This window comes from Boleophthalmus pectinirostris, unplaced genomic scaffold (assembly GCF_026225935.1).
Source record: "Boleophthalmus pectinirostris isolate CB_2022bp ecotype Guang Dong unplaced genomic scaffold, ASM2622593v1 HiC_scaffold_8, whole genome shotgun sequence".
In the NCBI taxonomy this organism is placed as follows: Eukaryota; Metazoa; Chordata; class Actinopteri; order Gobiiformes; family Gobiidae; genus Boleophthalmus; species Boleophthalmus pectinirostris.
The window spans coordinates 10,490,147-10,511,339 of NW_026571515.1; the positions used below are offsets into that span (position 1 = coordinate 10,490,147).

The following is a 21,193-nucleotide window of genomic DNA, read 5'->3' on the forward strand; positions in this document are numbered from 1 at the left end:
TCTCCTCCTCTTTTCACCCCCTCTCTCTCTCTTTTTGATTAGGGACATGATAAGAGGCTCGTTCTCCCATTTCTCGCTCCATTAGTTTGGACAGTGAGCGCGCCGTGGGTCCGTCTGTTCCTCTTGTCTATTTTCAAGCCTCCTCAAAACACTGGATTTAGATCTGGAAGGATTCCCATCTTCAGACAGTGACGGAAGAGTCTCCACACGTTATCAAAATGCTAATGGACGTCAAGTGTATGTGACGTGTCGTTCTTTTAGTGCTGTGTGAAAGATTTTTTTTTTTTTTTTAAATCATGCATGAAGGAACTCGCATTGGTCATTTATCATTTAAAGGTACACAAAACTGACTCTATAATGTTGTTACCTCTTCAAAAAACAGACCTGGAGTTGTGTTTTGCTTCATTCTCACATGTTTGAGTAACTCTTTATTATTATTCTGTCATGAACTGATAATTATTGAGTTAATAGTCAAAATTATTAGCTTTAGTTCAGTATAGTTTGAGCGATTCCAGGGCTGAAATCATCCAAATGATTCTAGTAAAGGTGTATGGAGGTTAAAAACACAGTGGAGCACTTCCTGTATTAATAGGGCTGGGTATCATTAAGAAGTTGCAGATACGATGCATACCTCAATACTGTGCACTTTTGATTTGATACGATATATTTCAAATCGATTTGATACGGTACAATAAAAAATAAAGGCTAAATCATGGCTGTGATACTAAAAGTCTTTATTAAACCACTTCTTGTGCAAAGTTAATATGAAACACAAACATTTTAATCATCAAAACAGTGAAAATGTCAAATGTGTTGCATAAATGAGTTTGCTTCCTCTAAACAAGCAACAAAACTGTAGCGCTGTAACAAAATAATTTTGTAAAATACACCAAAAAATACTCTTTTATTGATACAGCAGTACACAGTATTAAACAATTAAACAATACGATATATGGATAGTTCAATATTTTTGGACACCACTATGTGTCCAAAAATTGATTCATCAGCCGGTTTCACTTCGTGGAAACCGTCTGACCTTACAGCATTAGGATTCATTCATTCGGTAGGTGCAACTTTTTTAAAATTTAACCAGTAGCTGCTATTTGGTCGTTACATATATATACGAGGATAACTGGTATATTAAGATTTTCCCAAATCCCGTAGGAAGAAGGACAAAAACGTCTTTCCCCTTGATAAAATTCACCAAACATTCTCTTTGTTCCGGCTTTAAATCCTCGATCTTGGGAATTCTTATGGCTCTTTGCTGATTGGCTGGTGCCCGAACTCGCACTTCTGGGGTTCTTGTAAAAACGCAGTGGAGCACTTCCTGTATTACCACATGACATCACTAAGTGAAACAGAGTATTTTCTGTTTGAGAGAAGAACTCATCTTAAATATCCAGGGTTTGTGTGTTAAACATAAGTGAATAAAACCAAAAACTCCAGGTCTGTTTGTGATTGAAAACAACATTATAACATTGATCAGAAAATATAATGAGTCAGTTTAAGCTCAGATGTCCAGGTAGGATCCACAACAAAAGAAAAAAAAAAAAGTTTGGGAAGACGTTTCTCAAGGCCTTTTTGAGCAATTAAAGCGCTTGTAATGAATAATTAAGATGAGCTTAATGCCGTACTGCGGAATGTTCCAGGCAAAGCAGCATTTCCAAGCGATTTTCAGATCAATGTTCTAATGTTTCCTCATCACAAACAGACCTGGAGTTGCGTTTCGTTTCATTCACACACGTTCAACACACACATTCTGCATATTGACACTGAGATCTTCACTCCCTTTCACTCTGTTCCACCTTGTGATGTCATGTGGTAATACAGGAAGTAGCTCCACTGCGTTTTTAAACTCCATACACCTTCACTAGAATCGTTTGGATCATTTCAGCCCTGGAAATTGCCGAATCACTACTAAACTAAAGATAAGAGGCAGCTGCTAAGGTGGACCAGAGAATCACAGGACCTTTTAAAATAGTCACAGATATTTGTTGAGAAAGAATTTAGTGAAAATCTATGTATAATTCAGCAAAAGATGTTCATTTTGTCTTCTTATATACTTTAACTTCTTGGGTTCTTTTTAAAGACAATACAGTAAAGTGTGTTTACCTTGTTGACATGTTTCGGCTGCTGCTGCATCTTCAGAACTGTCACAGGTGTTGGTTGCGATGTGTCGTACATCAGCTGTTGTTACTTCCTGTAGGTGTGGTCATCCTGATGGACCTGCAGGTCGCTCAGACTGACCACGCCTCCCGTCGCCCGGTGTCTCTGGAGGAGGGTGTCCCAGGCGTGTGAAAGGAGGAACGCGCCGTCATCACGGTTAACGCTGTCCGTGCCTCGTTTCCTGATTTCAATGGCCTCCTTGATCCAACGTTTGAACTTGTTGTTTTCCGATCCAATGACCCGAGCCCCGTCCCGATCCATAATGTGGTTGTTCCTTTTACAGTGGTCTGATCAAACATAGGGGAAAACAGGCCGGGCATTTCACATCCGAAAAAAGGAACACCAAAAGGAATGCGAGAAGGAAACGTCAGGGAGACTCACCAGAACACAAGAAGACAAAGCAGAACAGGAAAACTTAAAATCCGCCATATCAGACACTGTAAAAGGAACAACCACATTCTGGATCGGGACGGGGCTCGGGTCATTGGATCGGAAAACGACAAGTTCAAACGCTGGATCAAGGAGGACGATGAAATCAGGAAACGAGGCACGGACAGCGTTAACCGTGATGACGGCGCGTTCCTCCTTTCACACGCCTGGGACACCCTCCTCCAGAGACACCGGGCGACGGGAGGCGTGGTCAGTCTGAGCGGCCTGCCAGGTCCATCAGGTCTGACCACGCCTACAGGAAGTAACAACAGCTGATATACGACACGTCACCACCAACACCGGTGACAGTTCTGAAGATGCAGCAGCAGCCGAAACATGTCAACAAGGTAAATACACTTTACTGCATTGTCTTTAAAAAGAACCCAAGAAGCTATGTATAATTCTCTCTCTATAAACCATGTCCACAGTTAAACCTCTGCATTAGTTGGACTCTTGTGGATTCTCTGGGTCTGTGCTCTCTCTCTCTCTCTCTCTCTCTCTCTCTCTCTCTCTCTCTCTCTCTCTCTCTCTCTCTCTCTCTCTCTCTCTCTCTCTCTCTCTCTCTCACTCCGCCCCATTAGCCCCGTTTGGACCAGTGGCATTTGGAGACTTCGCCCTGAGCTCATCTGCTGCTTCTGTGTCTGTTAACCTTTCTCTCTCTCTCTCTCTCTCTCTTCACATCTCCACATATCAGTCACTCCTCTCTCTCTCTCTCTCTCTGCCTGTCTTCGTATGAGTCACTCCTCTCTCTCCTTCTCTTTCTCTCTCTGTCTTTCTGTCTCTCTCTCTTTCTTTCTCTCTCTCGTTCTTCATATGAGTCACTCTCTCTCTCTTCTCTCTCTACATATCCATCACTCTGCTCTCTCCTTCTCTATCTTTTTCTCTCGCTGCCTTTCTCTCTCTCGCTTCCTCTCTACATATCAGTCACTCCTCTCTCTCTCTCTCTCTCTCTCTCTCTCTCTGTCTACGACGGATTCACTTTTCTCTCTCTCTCTTTCCTTCTATTTCTCTTTCTGTCTTTCAATCTCTTTCTCTCTCTCCCTCTTCATATGAGTCACTTAACTCTCTCTCTCTCTCCTCTCTCTACATATCCATCACTCTGCTCTCACCTTCTCTTTCTCTCTCTGTCTTTCTCTCTCTTGCTTCCTCTCTACATATCAGTAACTCTCTCTCTCTCTCTGTCTGTCTTATGAGTCACTCCTCTCTCTCTTTCCTTCTCTTTCTTGTTGTCTTTCTGTCTCTCTTTCTCACTCTCCCTCTTCATATGAGTCACTTAACTCTCTCTTTCCTCTCTCTCTATATATATCCATCACTCCTCTCTCCTTCTCTCTCTTTCTCTTTCTCTCTCTACATACTACATCCTATCTGTCACTCCTTCCTCTCTTTCTCTCTCTCTACATATCCATCACTCCTCTCTCTCTCCTCTCCCTTTTTCCCTCTCCGTACCCAACACTCTCTCTCTCTCTCTCTCTTTCTCTCTCCCTGTCTTTCTCTCTCTCACTTCCTCTTTGTATATCAGTCACTCCTCTCTTTCTCTCTCTACATTTGACTCACCCCCTCTCTCTCGCCCTCTACGTATCAGTCACTCTTCTCTCTCTCCCTCTATACCCTTCACTTTCTCTACTCTCTCTACATACTATCTGTCACTCCTCTATCTCTGTTTCTCTCTCTCCACCTCTCTCTACATATCCACCTCCCTTCTCCCTCTCTTTCTCTCCCTCTACATTTCAGACACTCCCTCTCTTTCTCTACGTATCAGTCACTCCCGATGCCCTCTCTCTTTCTCTTTCTTGCTCTCACTGTCTCTCTCTCTCTCTACAGATCCATCACTCCTCTCTCTCTCTCTCTCTCTCCTCTCCTCCCCTTTTTCCCTCTTCATACCCAACACCCCTCTCTCTCGCTTTCTCTCTCTCTCTACTTATTAACCACTCCTCCTGCCCTCTCTCTCTTTCTTTCTCTCTCTCTGCTCTCTCTCTCTACATATCCATCACTCCTCTCTCTCTCTCTTCTCTCCCTTTTTCCCTCTCCATACCCAACACTCCTCTCTCTCTCTCTCTCTATCCCTGTACAAATCAGTCAGTCGCTCCCTTTCTTCCTCTCTCTCTCTACATATCCATCAATCCCCTCATTCTCTCTCTTTTTGTCTCTCTACACATCAGTCACTCCTCTCTCTCTGTCTATATAAGATATAGTTTATTTTGGATACATTTATGTTTTTCTACGCCTTATTTCATGTTCAAATTATATTTTTAATAATTTTATGTCCTCTAAGGTACAAATTTGTAGTGTGTATTTATTTTCAATTTGAAATTTTTGCGTAAATTGTCAATAACAAAGCGTTTTTTTTTAAGAGAGAAAATGTTGAATAAATGCATCATTTCAGTATTGACCAAAATAATCGTGATAATGTTTTTTTTCCCCATAATCAAGCAGCCCTAATACTACGAGTCCCATACGAATCTGCATCTCAGTGTTTGTTGTTGTAATTGTGCGCCTTTTCTATCTCTTTCTTCTTTATTGCCGCGCTCTTTTCTCTTTCAATCTCTGTGTTAATGTCACTAAATAATAGTAATTCACGGACTTTGCTTATCCCGTGCAAATGTGCTGCAAGTAACACAGAGGCGGGGCGGTAATTTGCAAATTACCAGGACGTCCCAAGGTTGTACTTACCCCGTGCAGATAAGGCTATAGTGTGGAACATTTCAGGCAGAGCAGTGACATATCCATAGAAACAAGCAGGAGACATAGTGCACCTTTAAAGGTTGTATAGAAGATTTTCCAAGGAAAGAGAAATGCAGCGACTGTTTGTCCTTTTTTAAATGTTGCGCTTCGCTCCTCTTCCCCCTTCTCTTCTTCTTTCAGCGACGTCAAAAAACAGACTTTCTTTTGTGGCTTTTTGTTATTTTGTTTTTTGTTATCATAATTACAAAGCTGCTGCATCTCTATAATTTTATTTTGAACATTCATCGACAATATGAAACAAACAAAAAAATCCTCCATGCAACCTTTAACTCTTTCCCCCTTGGACGCCTACTAGGAACAACCCACACATATATGACTAGGGCTACAAATAGAGCATAACTGCATAAAAGAAAACAGACTTCCTCAAGTGATTATAAATGATTTTTACACTCATGAACTTAATTATAACACAGACATATTTGTATCTCTGGAAACCTCAGACTTTGAACTATTCATTTATGGATGTTTAAATGTGATTCAACTCATTTACAGGTTTATAACAGCTCACTGAAAATGAGAGTTTACCTGGTCAGGTGCATAATCAAAAACAAAAAAAAACTACATTCAGCATCTGATATATGCATGTTCTGAGTACTGTATTCAAATACAAATATGTATATAAAAAAAAAATGTAAAAAATATATTTGTCAAAGTATTTAAACAGATTTCATATCACCAGATACAGTAAAGCCAAGTGTACACCTGTTTTTACCTGTTGTACACCTGTGTGGCACCTAATTCATTTTTTCCAATTAACTTATTCAACTAATTTAGCTTATTATAATATAATAATATAATAATAAAACTCTTCCCCGTCAGTGGGTGTCCAGTATTTGTCATCTTGTTTACTTTCTCATGCACAGAGCTCCGCATAAGTGTTTGTTTCTGTAGCAATTCCGTCATACATCTCATCATGGAAAAAAAAGACTAAATATTTAAAGGACTCGCCTGAGAAACATCCAGATTTCGGGGCAATTTTGGTTCATAATCGAGTATAAAGTCCTGGATAGTTGGTTTGAATATCGCAGGACTCCACACAGATGCATCACCGGCATTCTCACTTTCGCAAGTTTCACTCTCCGAAAGTCCGTCGCTGTCGCTGTTTTCCACTTTATAATCAACTTCATCATCACTTTGAAATCTATAAAAGTCACTTTCTCTAAACTTATCCATAAAATACGTCCGCTCCTCATTATTTCTAAAACTGTGCGCCGCAATCTTTCCAATTCACGTGTTTGGTGGTGTGTTTTTTCCGGAAGTTACAATCGTCACTGCTTCGATTAACTTTGGAAAAAATCTGTTAAAACATATCCTGGAATCCTATTGGTCAGTTTAGTGTGGGTTGTAGTGGCCCCCACCTATCGCAGTCTCTGTTTACATGTGAAAAACCGAGCCGTTTCTAATGGTCGTCAAATCACGTCTTTAGTGAAACAGCGGACGTGTCAAAAGACGTCATTAAGGAAACAAGAGGGGCGTCGTCAAATGTCGTCTTCATGGGGGAAAGAGTTAAACATTCTATACATCTCATACATAAAAGTCAACTAATCGTAGCAGTTTTAGTTTTAGTTGCATATTATCCCCAACCAAGTCCTTATAGGCCCCTGTGAATGGCAGTAAACACAGCCTTTCATCTGAGTCCATATGAAAAACAAAGAGAAACCGACCGCGGCCTCGTGCCCATAATGCATCTGTCCATCTGTTTCTATAGCAACGGGGTGAAGTTTTGGCATGTTTTGAAACCCAGACAAAGCAAACAGGGCCGAGGTCAGAGCTCAGATGGACCACAAAGAGGCTCCAATAACGTTGAAGTGCCCCAGCGTTTTCATGAGCCTCTGAGGATCACCCCCCTCCCCTAAAACTTTAAATGTTCAGTTCAACTTTTAAAATCTCATATATTTTAAGGGCTAAAGCAGAACAAAAGTAGAGATTGTTGGCTTAAAGCTGCACTATGTAACTTTTTGTCTGTCGTTTGTTCGTTGTTCATCCGTCACCTGCTTGTTTATGGCAAAAATAGAAAATCAGCTAAAGGTGGTAAACTTGAAGCTGCACTCTGTAACTTTTCTGGAGGAGGATCTGCCGTGTTTGTTTCCACAGAGATGTCTTTACTTCATCTGGAATGTTCCACAGTATGGCATTAAACAGCTCTACCTTACATGTATTCAATTACTGTATTTTTCGGACTATAAGGCGCACTTAAAATCCCTGAACTTTTTCAAAAATCGACAGTGCGCCTCGCAGTCCGGTAGCCTGATTCATCAGCCAGTTTCACTTCCTGGAAAGTGTCTGACCTCAGATCATTAGGATTTGTTTGCTTGATGGTACTCAGGTGCTTTTTTTATTTAACCAATTGCTGCTGTTTGGTCGTGACGTATGTAATGTGCCAAATCCCGTAGGAAGAAGGGCAATAACGTCTTTCCCCTTGATAAAATTCACCAAACATTCTCTTTGTTTCGGCTTTAAATCCAACACAGAATGTCTGTCTTTGTCTACATCCATTTCGACGCTTTGTTTACTGTTGTGCTGTTCCACAAAAGGGACACAGACAGGCGCTTTATTTTGACGTCAAGAGAGAAATCAAATTGAGCGGAGGCACTAGGTGACACCAGCCTGACACCAGCCTGCATAACATAAGGTGCACCTTATGTATTAATTCTGGTTGTGCTTACTGACCTTGAACCGATTTTCACATATTCCACTGAGTCGTGTCTTTTGGTCTGACAGAAGTTGCACAAGGACCGAGCTGTTTTTTTTTCTTTTCTAATAAGTTTGTGCAAATGAGCCATGCCGTTTTAAGTTTTGTTTCTGTAAAACGTAAACAAATGTGCACAAAGCTGCATTCAACACATTTTTACTCAATGTATATTTGAGTTCTCCTCGAAGGGAATAATAAAACAAACTTTAATGATCCACCCGCATTCACATTGATAATCCACATTCACCAAGACAGGGAGGCAACGCTGGGTGAATTACACCACGATCTGCCAATGGATCGTGTAGGCCTCTGCTAAGGATCAGTCTCAAATGTCGTCCGTTTTGTTTTGCTTAATGTGCCTTATAATCCAGTGCACCTTATGTATGAAAATAGACGAGAGAATTCAGCATTATTGATATTGCGCCTTGTAATCTGAAAAATACGGTACACATAGTTTTATAGCTCAAAAATACCTAGAAAAACAGGTATTCTGACTGTGAGCGGGGTCGCCTCTCCACAGATCTGACCTGTAACTTGGTCTGGTTTGGTTTCCATGAAGATAGAAAGTTTTTTAATACCATACTGTGAAACATTCCAGACAAAGCAAGAACATCTCCAAGGAGAAAATGGGAAAAGGGAAGCGTGCCTATGTTCTCTCAGCCAATCGTTCCCTCATTTATAAGTTTTTTGTTTTGTTTTTTTTTTCCAAAATTAGACCCTATATTCCCACATTTGCATCAGAATTTATCCCCATTTCTCCCAATTTGGTCGTTAATTACACCCAACCTATTATCTAACAGCAGTTGACTACAGATCTAACGTAGAGGTCATGGTGCAAAGGATCCTCGCTTGAAATTACTCTGAATCATCTCTTTAAATTTGGTATAAACATAAAAATGACTTGACTTAGAGTTTAATTTTGAGAAAAATCTTAGAATCAAGGGAACGTAGGTCTGAGGGAACATGGGACTGAGCAGCGTGAATGAATCGAAACCCAACTCCGGGCCTATTTGTAACGATTAAACATCATTATAACGTAGATCAGAAAATAGCATAATACCAGCTCTTTAAAAATGCGGCAATGGGGAGACATTCAACACAAGCTTTGAGATATTACCTTTCTTCTCCCATTGATTGATCCGGACCATTAACGCAGCAGTCAGCCTTAACAAAAGCATCAGTATTTGTCACCGCTGTCCCCAGAGGCTCTTTACACTGGTAGGATATCCTTATAATTTACCATTGCTTTGGGTTTATTACACTTGCGTTGTTTTTCTTCAGCTGCTAAACCTCTTTTTTATTTTTTTATTCCTCTTTTGTGTGTTTTCTCTGTACACTTGTCTGGCTCTCGCTGCAGGCCTCCTCCATTTATATCGTTCATTTAATTATTAACGTCCTTAATTCTCGATGAGCGAACTGGCTGGTTTATTCCTGCCTCCGAGCTGCTTTTCTTCCGTTACAAGTCATTAGCGGTGGAAAAATTACACTCCCGCCCACACGTAGAAACTGGGGACTGATGTAGAGACGCACTGGGTTGCCACGGCTGCGAAACTCACCAGAGAGCGTGGAGATCTTAAAGGTGCGCTGTGTAACTTTTCGGTCCCTTCTTGTTTCTGTGGATATGTCATTGCGTTTTACCGATTAATTTATTGCTCAGGCATTCTTTTTTTTTTTTTTGTGTGATTCATGAATAATTATGTTTAATATTATGGTCCAGTACACATTCATGAGAACAAAATAGAATGAAATACAATTAGTTGAATTTTTAAATCATGAGAATAGTAAAAACATAACTTTAAAAAAATCAATTCAGATGCATTTTGAATCGATCTGAGAATCACGTAATCCAATCCAATCCACTTTATTTATATAGCACATTTCACAAACAAACTGTTTCCTGTATATCTTATATGCTAATATATCTTATAAAACTGATGTCGGTCATAAAGATTTAAAGTAGGGATCTATATAATATTCATATATCTACTATTGGACTACTGGCTACTACTGCTACTACTACTACTACTACTACTACTACTACTACTACTACTACTACTGACTACTACTACTACTACTACTACTGACTACTACTACTACTACTACTACTACTGCTACTACTACTACTGTCACTACTACTACTGCTACTACTACTACTACTGTACTACTACTACTACTACTACTACTACTACTGCTACTACTACTGCTACTACTACTGCTACTACTACTACTACTACTACTACTACTACTACTACTACTACTACTGCTACTACTACTGCTACTACTACTACTACTACTACTACTACTACTACTACTACTACTACTACTACTACTGACTACTACTACTACTACTGCTACTACTACTACTACTGCTACTACTACTACTACTACTACTACTACTACTACTACTACTACTACTGCTACTACTACTGCTACTACTACTACTACTGCTACTACTGCTACTACTACTACTACTACTACTACTACTACTACTACTACTGCTACTACTACTACTACTACTACTACTGCTACTACTACTACTACTACTACTACTACTACTACTACTACTACTACTACTACTACTACTGCTACTACTACTACTACTACTGCTACTACTACTACTACTACTACTACTACTACTACTACTACTACTACTACTACTACTACTGCTACTACTGCTACTACTGCTACTACTGCCACTACTACTACTGCTACTACTACCAATGATAATGATAATAATAATAATGAAATATTATTGTTGTAATTATTGTAATTAATAGTAGAGATAATAATAGGTATTATGGATGTAATAATAATTAATAATAATAAAAATAGTAATAGTGATGAAAGGTAGTGGAAATAATAGTAGGAATAATAGTGATAATAATAACAGTAATAATAATTAATAAAAAGAAATGCCTTTAGGGTTATGTTTTTTGAGATTGTGACAGATGGTGAAAGATGATGAGGGGAACTGATGATGGTGAAAATAAATATTAGTTTGAGTATAGGGACTAATACATTTAAAAAATTAGAATTTAAAAAAAAAAAAAAAAAAAAAAAAAAAAAAGGGAAGGAAGAGAGACAAAAGGAACTTCAATTATAAATTGGCCGCAGTGTATCAATGTTCGGGAGCCTAGCGGTGTGTTTATGTTGCACTATCACATTTATATTGTTTTGACTTTGTGTTGGTGTGGGCGGTTGGGGGGAAATGGGCTTTTTTGTATTTGTTGTGGTGTTGTGGTTGTTGCTTTATGTTTTTGTTTTTATGTTGAATATTGCAATTGTTAAACGTTGATGTTTGTTTTGTTTTTTTTTGAATGATATGTTCTGCTGTCTTTAATAAAAAAAAAAAAAAAACTGTTTCCAAAGTGCTGCACAAATACATAAAAAATAACAACAATAAGATGATAAAGTAAATTACTAAAATAATACTAGTCTTAAAGTAATAAAACTAGTAAAATAACATAAAACCAGTAAAATAAAAATAAAACGATATCATAGAATAGAAATAAATAAACCAATAAATAAATTAAATCAGTAAAACCAATAAAAACACATAAAAATAAATAAAAGACACAGAGGACCACACAACTCACGCGGTGTTAAAAGCCAGAGAATAAAAGTGGGTCTTCAGACGAGATTTAATAATGAGGTATTGTGATATACAAGGGTGGAAAGTAACAAATTACATTTACTCACATCACTGTAATTGAGTAGTTTTTATGAGTAATTTGTAGTAGTATGTTTTGAAATAGGTAATTTTACTTTTACAGTACATTTTGATGCAAGTAATTTACTCCATTACACTGGAACCCAACCTCGTTACTGAGTAAAATCAGATTGATAGAGAGAGTTTGTTGTTCACAGCACTACAAACTTTGAAAATCAACTCAAATTGAACAAGAACTTTACTTTACTAATGCCGTAGTGTCCAGTGGGCAGAATATTCCGTAGGATGTGACACTTTTTCAATTTCTTATGTCAGCAGTCAGTGTGTGCAACATTTTTGTTTTGCATACTTTGATTTTGGTTTAATTTTCTTTCTTTTTTATTGTAGTATTGTGAGTTGGACCATATAATTCAGAATTAGTTAAATTGTTTTTTTAAATTTATAATTTGTCAAATTTGAGGGATTGGATACCCAGCACATCCACAACAAGACAGACCTAACTAAATACAAAACTAACACACATACAAAGGAAAAAATAACATAAAATAAAATAATTATAATACAAAAAAAAGGGGGGAGGGTGTGTGTAGTACAGAGTTTCTCAATGCAGTGTTTGCACGTGTGTATTTACATTTTTAAGGCTGTCAAATCAAATTTACATTTTCATATTTTCTATTCCCTTCCCATATCTTTCGTTCGTTTGTTTTTGGCAAAAAAAACAAACAGACATTCTTGTTGACATGTATGTTGATCTGGTTTGGTCTTCATCTAGATCAGGGGTGTCAAACTCATTTTGGTCCGGGGGCCGTATCCAACCGACTTTGATCCCAAAGGGGCCGGATCAGAAAACTCATGTCATATAAACCCCAAAAATAACAATAAGTTCAAATATTTGTCCAGAGAAATGCAAATCTATTACAGAAATCTTTTTTAATTGATGAACTCTTTCTTATTATAATATTATAATATTATGAACAACCTGAAACTTTAAGAAAAATGTAATTTCAACACAATGTTTTAACATGAACTTGTATGTAAACAGGAATAAGTAAATTTTTTCTTGTAAAATCCTGCACTCGTCTCCACTTTTCTCATGTTGGACATTTTTCTGATGAGGGTGTCACGGTCAACAGTCAAAACGATCGTCCTTTAAGAGCGTTTGGAAAGAGACAAGTCTTCATTTGTGCTGCTCTGGTGGGAGGGGCCACGTACAGAGACGCTGGAGACGCTGCTGTGATAAACACCACAGAAAATTAACAATATTTTAATAGAAAATATAATTAAAATATTTTAGTAGAAAATCACCCAAGGGCCACATTAAAGGACTTGGAGGGCCGGATCTGGCCCCCGGGCCTTATGTTTGACACCTGTGATCTAGATAGAAAAGTTTAATGCCATACTGTGGAACATTCCAGAAAAAGCAATAACATCTCCATGGAGTAAAACATTGGATATACCCGTCACGAGTAAAGTTACAGTGATCCCTCTTTTATCGCAGGGGTTACGTTCTAAAAATAACCCGCGATAGGATAGTAGTCAACTTTATATTTTACAATTATTATATATGTTTTAAGTCTGTAAAACCCCTCACCTCACACTTTTCACTTTTCACTTTACACTTTTCTCAGACAGGACAGTTATATCCCTTCTTGCATCCTTCTTAAAACTTATTGCTGCTGTTGTCCTGTTATGTTCCTCCTTCTTTATGTAACGAACTGAAGATTAATTTATTTCGTAATGGAGCCCTACAGCGCAGAGTCCTGCATGGGTTCATTTTTGGAGACCCACACCCGCGCCGTGCAGCACTACACCCGCCCGTTAACCCGAGATTATATCACCAGATTATATATAACACTGGACCAAGACTAAACCAGACTAACCCAGGACTGAAGAGGACTAAAACTGGACTAAAACAGGAGTAAACCAGGACTGAACCAGGACTCACGATCGGGACAGGCTCGGAGGTGACCGCAGGAGAAAGGCCCGGCTCAGCTCCGCACCTCACAGTAAGCGCGGCAATTGCCCAATCACGCTTCTCTTCAGAATCACACTGCTAGTGATCGAACATTTATATAAATTTGTCAAGATGAACGCATTCTGCACTGTACAGGAGACATGGCACAGAGGAGACTGATTGACAATGGTCTACAGTCCCTTAGCCAATCAGGATGCAGGGGGAGGAACACAATACTCATTCATACGCTGAAAAACAAAACAAAAAAAGCATGCAAAATTGCACTAAAAATATCTGTGAAAGAGGTGAACTGTGATATAAGTAAGATAAAATATGGCCTCTGGATATGTGTTTCCCAAACTTTTTTTCTGGGGACCCATAAAGTCACAAACCTTTGCGACCCAAGTCAATCGACATTATTCGTAAATCACAAAATAAAGGTGGATTTGACCATTATTGAACCTTAATGAGGATATTTTATTGTTGACTGAGTGAAATATAAGTTTAAACAATGAAAAACAGTAACTGAACCAGCAATAAAAGGATCCATAAATCGCCTATTTGGACATTAAATGAAGCCCATTTATTTTTCTTTTCAACTTTCAATTGAGCCAGCCATTACTGGAACAAAATGGTCAATAAAACAATTACGAAAAGATTAGAAATTATACAAAACATGTCTTAATATTTCAACATTTCTAAGAGATCGGTGGACCTGTCTGTGTTTTTGTAGCTCGTTCCAGTCCGGGTTGCAGGAGGAGACGCAGCAGCAGCAGATCAGGCACAGCGTTCAGTCTGTTTCTGTGCTTTGTCTTCATTTTTGTGAGCACAGAAAATCTCTCGTGTCAGAACTGTAAACTGCAGACCTACATGCAGATTGTGATAAGGCGACCCAAAAAAAATCTCTTGCGACCCAGTCTGTGGGAAAGAATGCTCTAGATAACACCGGCGTTTACGTGTTTGGCCCTGATGAGGGGTCGATGTTAGTTAATGAGAAAATACTAAGTCAATTTTGGGTGAATGGCTAAAACCATTAAACTGTATATGAAAGTCCAAAGCCAAACAACAGAGGTGGGAAAATACACAGTTTCCCCAAGATGAACCACAAGATTGTTCCCACGAGACAAGAAAGGCGAGATTTGTACATTATTTAGAGTTAATAAATTAATAAACAATATTTAATTTACATTATTTAATATATTTCTATCATTGTTGCACTGCTTTTTGGATGTAAAGATCTCAGTAAATGCAGCTCACCAGCTCTTGACACCTTTTTGACCAATCCAAAGAGATTATTATTATTATGTTTATTTATTTCGGACAGTAATACATAGAACATAAATTAAAAAACAAAACAAAAAACTAAATAATAAAAAAAAGACAAAAACGTAAATACATAGATATAACACAAAAAGTAACTATTTCTATTCTATAATAACAGGCAAAATAAATGTTACGCAGAATTTTCCTTGTGTCCGAAAAAGGAGTGGGAGGAAGTAAATACTTATTTAACCCCACCCCTTTTTCTACAGTCCCAAATTAACAAAGAACAAATACAGACTTCTCATTTCCTGTACATTATAAGCAATAATTGCACAGTACCTCCATTGCATTACAATCTAACAGACAACAACAAATATATGTATATTATGTACACAGATATAGTACACATCATATATACACAGATATAATATATACATACCTACATACACATCACATACCCATGCATACCTATATATATATACATATATACACCCATATACATACACATACATATACATGCACACATATACCCTAAGCACTCATTTCTTCCGCACAGTATTTTGAAATAATTAATTTTTTAATTGCCCTTTTGAATACATGTATATTCGAACAAAGTTTTAATTCTATTTTCAAGTTGTTCCATAATTTCACACCACAAACAGAGACACAAAAACTTTTTCTTGTCGTTCGAGCACGAGGCAATTTAAAATTCAAAACGCCTCTTAAGTTATAGTTTGTTTCCCTTTCACAAAAAAGTAGTTGAAGATTTTTTGGTAAGTGCTTATTTTTAGCTTTATACATGACTTGTGCAGTTTGGTACAGAATCAAATCATTCAGTTTGAGTAATTTGGCATGAATAAACAGTGGATTAGTGTGGTCATGAAATTTGACATTATAAATAATTCTTATTGCTTTTTTTTTTGAAGTTTTATCAATGGTTCTATTGCAGTTTTATAGTTATTGCCCCAAATTTCTGCACAGTATGTTAAATATGGTAAAACCAGTGAACAATAAAGTGTGTGTAGTGCTCTGTGATCTAAGACATACTTTGCTTTGTTTAATACTGCAATACTTTTTGATATTTTATTATGTACATATTGGATGTGGGCTTTCCAGTTAATCTTCTCATCAATTATGACCCCTAAAAATTTAGAGATCATAATTCTCACCTGTGCACGACCTTGTGGTGGTTTTGTCTCGGGAGGTTGTTTAGTTTAAAGGTGCACTGTGTAACTTTCCCAGTTCTCACTACTTGATGATGATTTGTTATTGCTTTGCGTGGAACATAACAGAATGCTACTATGACGTGTGGGCCATTTTCTGATTTTTCCTACATTTGTCAGACTTACTACCGTGAAGTTGTCATCGCATGTTTCCAAACGTTTTCCTGGTTTCCTGGACGTAAGTGTGAATATAGTCCATACTGAAGGTTCTAAGTTTTCACACTAGACCTGGCCTGTCCATGTACTGAGAAAGAGAAAAACGTGTATTCTTTATGCAGGTTAATGCTCTGGCAACCCTAGTTCAGTTGCGATTGTAGCAGAAAAAAACTGCTGACATGTCGTCTACATACAGTTCCTTTAAGGTCCTTTAAGGTCCTTTAAGGTCCTTTAAGGTCCTTTAAGGTCCTTTAAGGTCCTTTAAGGTCCTTTAAGGTCCTTTAAGGTCCTTTAAGGTGCATTGCGTAACTTTTCTGGTTGAGGGCCTGTCAAATACTTTTCTGCATGGAGATGTTTCACAGTATGGCATTTAGACCTTTCTATCTTCAAGTGACTGAACCAGGACTGAACCAGGACTGAACCAGGACTGAACCAGGACTGAACCAAGGACTGAACCAAGACTGAACCAAGACTGAACCAGGACTGAACCAAGAGAACCAGGACCGAATCAGGACCGAACCAGGACCCGAACCAGGACCGAACCAGGACCGAACCAGACTGAACCAGGACTGAACCAAGACTGAACCAAGACTGAACCAAGACTGAACCAAGACTGAACCAAGACTGAACCAGGACTGAACCAGGACTGAACCAGGACCGAACCAGGACCGAACCAGGACTGAACCAGGACTGAACCAGGACTGAACCAGGACTGAACCAAGACTGAACCAGGACTGAACCAAGACTGAACCAGGACTGAACCAGGACTGAACCAGGACTGAACCAGGACTGAACCAAGACTGAACCAAGACTGAACCAGGACTGAACCAAGACAGAACCAGGACCGAATCAGGACTGAACCAGGACTGAACCAGAGACTGAACAAGACTGAACCAAGACTGAACCAAGACTGAACCAAGACTGAACCAAGACTGAACCAAGACTGAACCAGGACCGAACCAGGACCGAACCAAGACTGAACCAGGACTGAACCAAGGACTGAACCAGGACTGAACCAAGACTGAACCAGGACGAACCAGGACCGAACCAGGACTGAACCAGGACTGAACCAGGACTGAACCAAGACTGAACCAAGACTGAACCAAGACTGAATCAGGACTGAACCAGGACTGAACCAGGACTGAACCAAGACTGAACCAGGACTGAACCAAGACTGAACCAGGACTGAACCAAGACTGAACCAGGACTGAACCAAGACTGAACCAAGACTGAACCAAGAGGACTGAACCAGGACTGAACCAGGACTGAAACAAAGACTGAACCAGGACTGAACCAGGACTGAACCAAGACTGAACCAGGACTGAACCAAGACTGAACCAGGACTGAACCAGGACTGAACCAAGACTGAACCAGGACTGAACCAAGACTGAACCAAGACTGAACCAAGACTGAACCAGGACTGACTGAACCAAGACTGAACCAAGACTGAACCAAGACTGAACCAAGACTGAACCAGGACTGAACCAGGACTGAACCAGGACTGAACCAAGACTGAACCAGACTGAACCAAGACTGAACCAGGACTGAGCCAAGACTGAACCAGGACTGACCAAGACTGAACCAGGACTGAACCAAGACCAAGACTGAACCAAGACTGAACCAGGACTGAACCAAGACTGAACCAAGACTGAACCAAGACTGAACCAGGACTGAACCAGGACTGAACCAAGACTGAACCAAGACTGAACCAGGACTGAACCAAGACTGAACCAGGACTGAACCAAGACTGAACCAAGACTGAACCAAGACTGAATCAGGACTGAACCAAGACTGAACCAGGACTGAACCAGGACTGAACCAGGACTGAACCAGGACTGAACCAAGACTGAACCAAGACTGAACCAGGACTGAACCAACTGAACCAGGACCTGAACCAGACTGAACCAAGACTGAACCAGGACTGAACCAAGACCTGAACCAGGACTGAACCAGGACTGAAAAGACTGAACCAGGACTGAACCAAGACTGAACAGGACTGAACCAAGACTGAACCAGGACTGAACCAGGACTGAACCAAGACTGAACCAAGACTGAACCAGGACCGAATCAGGACTGAACCAGGACTGAACCAGGACTGAACGGACGGGCCCGGAGGTGCACACGTGTACACTGTTGGGTGATCAGGACTGAGACCAGGAGTGAGACCAGTTTAGATCTGGTTTAGTCCTGTTTTAATCCTGGTTCAGTCTGTATGCGGCATAAAAGTTCAGCACCGCAGCTTAAGTCACGGAAAAAAGGAAAGGTTATCAGTTTTTTTCATTAATCATTTAAACACAAAATCGAAAACTGAAAAAAAACGAATCGTTATCCATTTTTCCATTTTGGTTTTGGAGACAAATAATGAAGAAAATATTTGTGTTTTGTTTTTTACTTTAGTTTATTAAGATCAGCAGTGCAAAAAAAAACATTTAGAACAATCTTTTACAAAGGGTTATTATATTAGTGATTATTCAGGTACATAGACACCGGAGTCCGTCAATAGTTTTTGTTTTCTTATTTTTGGTTTTGTTTTGAAAAACCAATAAACGAACACTGTTGGGCAAGTTACTTTGAAACTGTTATTTATTACCTATTACTGTCATTTCAAAGTAATTCATTACATTACAATATTACTGCATTTAAAATGTAAGGCATTACATTACTATTGCATTACTTTAAGTTACTCTCACCAAAATAACTTTTGCGCTGTATATGGACTGAACCAGGACTAAACCAGGACTAAACCAGAACTGAACTAGGACTAAACCAGAACTGAACTAGGACTAAAACAGGACTCACTGTAGGGACGGGCTCGAAGGTGACCGCAGGAGAAAGGAGCGGCTCTGCTCCGCACCTCACGGAGGTAAGAGCGGCTGTCACCCGATCGCTCTTTATGGACCCTGCTGCTCGGGCTCGCGGCCCTGATTTCAGCAACTATTTGCAGGTACCCGACCGGTTGCAAGAGTCTGTTACAGCGCGTAACTTCTACCTTCCTTCAGCGTGTCCAGAAGTCCAACTTTTTGTGTGATGGTTTGCATCTTCCTCTGCCTTTTGGGTGCGAGCGCAGGAGCCTTTGTCGGTGCAGAACGTTTCGCCGACGTTGTGGGTTTTCGTCGGGGAGAAAACTTGCAACCGTACAAGCACTTCAGAATCACACTGCTACAGATTGAACATGTATTTAAATTTGGCAGCTGAACACATTCTGTACTGTACTGTTCAGGAGACAGGAGTCCCTTGGCCAGTCAGGACGCAGCGGGAAGAACGCAATACGCATTCATACAATGTAAAAAAAAAAAAACAGGGCATGCAAAATTGCACACACACAAAAAAAATAAATAATAAAAAATCTGCGAGACAGCGAAAAGTGAACTGCGATAGAGGGAGGGACGAGTGTAAACCAGGTCTAAACCAGAACTGACCCAGGTCTAAACCAGGTCTAAACAGCGTGGAGTTCTTTGTCAGTCCTTTCGCCCGCGGTTACCTGAAGGTCTATGAGGGCGCATCTCCGGCGTTTCACCGCTGCTGATATCGAGGTGATTTTAGCGAATTTGTATGAAGAAAAACCCACCACTTCAATCCAGGTTAAAAAAAAACACTGTAACGCGCGTTACTCACATTTGTACCGAGTAAAATATTACTATTTTTTCCCCTGTAATGCCTTACATTACTGCGTTACAGCAAAAAGTAATGCATTACTGTAATTCGTTACTTTTATAACGCGTTACTCCCAACACTGTAAACGAATGACACACGGATTGAACCCAAACCAGAAAGTTACATAGAGACATTAATTAATCCTTCTCTTTTTCACACTCACATCAAAAGGTCACACAAAAAAACTCCAAAAACTCCAGACTCTCCATTTCGGCGTTCGCCCCTTCCTGACCCTGGCTCTCTCGGCGCTGTCTGCTTCTCCACCAGACGTTAGCGGGTGTCCCAGATGCCGTGGATGCTCCTGGCCCTTAATTTGTGTTGAGGGCCGACCCGGTCCAGATGGTATTTGCACTGTGTGATGGAGCAGGATTTTGGGGGCTTTAGTGCAATCTCGGGCTCAGCGAACGTAGCAGGGAGCGCGGGGCAGGAGACAGGAAATTGGAAAAGAGAAATTTGGAGGAGATGTAGTGAGCGCAGATTGAAGGCAAGAAGACGTGATACTGAGACAGATGGTGGAGCTAGCAGTGGATTTGAGAGTTTTGTGACTGTTGCGATGTGAGCAGAAAAAAAAATAAACGCATGTGCAGCATTTGTTTCTTAATTTTGATCTCGTGGTTAAAGATGCACCGTGTAACTTTTTCTAGTGGACGGTCTGCCGCCTGCTTGTCTCCGTGGAGAAGTGATTGATTTGCCTGGAATGTCCTTTACCTTTATCTGACCAGCTAGAACCGCACGCTTTGACAAAACGGATCTGGAGCTGTGTCCTGTCTCCCCGATTTCAGACAGAATGACTGACAGGTGGATTAACCAATCAGAGAGAAGCATGCTCCTCTCGTGTTTAATGATGCTTTCGTTTATTCGTCCAACTCAGAGGTCCGTGGACGTTGCCTAGCGATATTCACGGACACACCCCTTTTCCTCGGACGGCACAACTCAGAAGAGGTCGGAGGAGACCGAGGAAAGTTTCCGAGACAGAATCCGAGACTGCTGTGCCCAGTGTCACTTGTGGTATGAAGTGTTTTCATTGTGTTTGGACGCTTCGGTGGTTTAAATGGCAGTTTCAGTCAGTCGTATCACTGCAACACCTCACTGCGTCCGTATCACTGCCTATGGGTCTGGTAGTCGGTGTCGCCCATGTTTTTGTCCATTTCCTGCGTGCCAAAATGATCAACTACCACACAATACCAACACTTTCACTTCACTAATGTACTGAATTACCGTATTTTTCGGACTATAAGGCACAC

General features: G+C 39.9%; 1 protein-coding gene across 1 annotated transcript in view; it reads left to right on the top strand.

Annotated features, from left to right (window-relative positions):
- Positions 1-21,193, top strand: part of kazna (kazrin, periplakin interacting protein a) — a 428,011-nt gene that overhangs the window by 169,490 nt on the left and 237,328 nt on the right. The window contains exon 4 of the mRNA XM_055165615.1: positions 1,008-1,029. Coding sequence (XP_055021590.1) covers positions 1,008-1,029 — 22 coding nt within the window. The remainder of the gene's footprint in view (positions 1-1,007; positions 1,030-21,193) is intronic.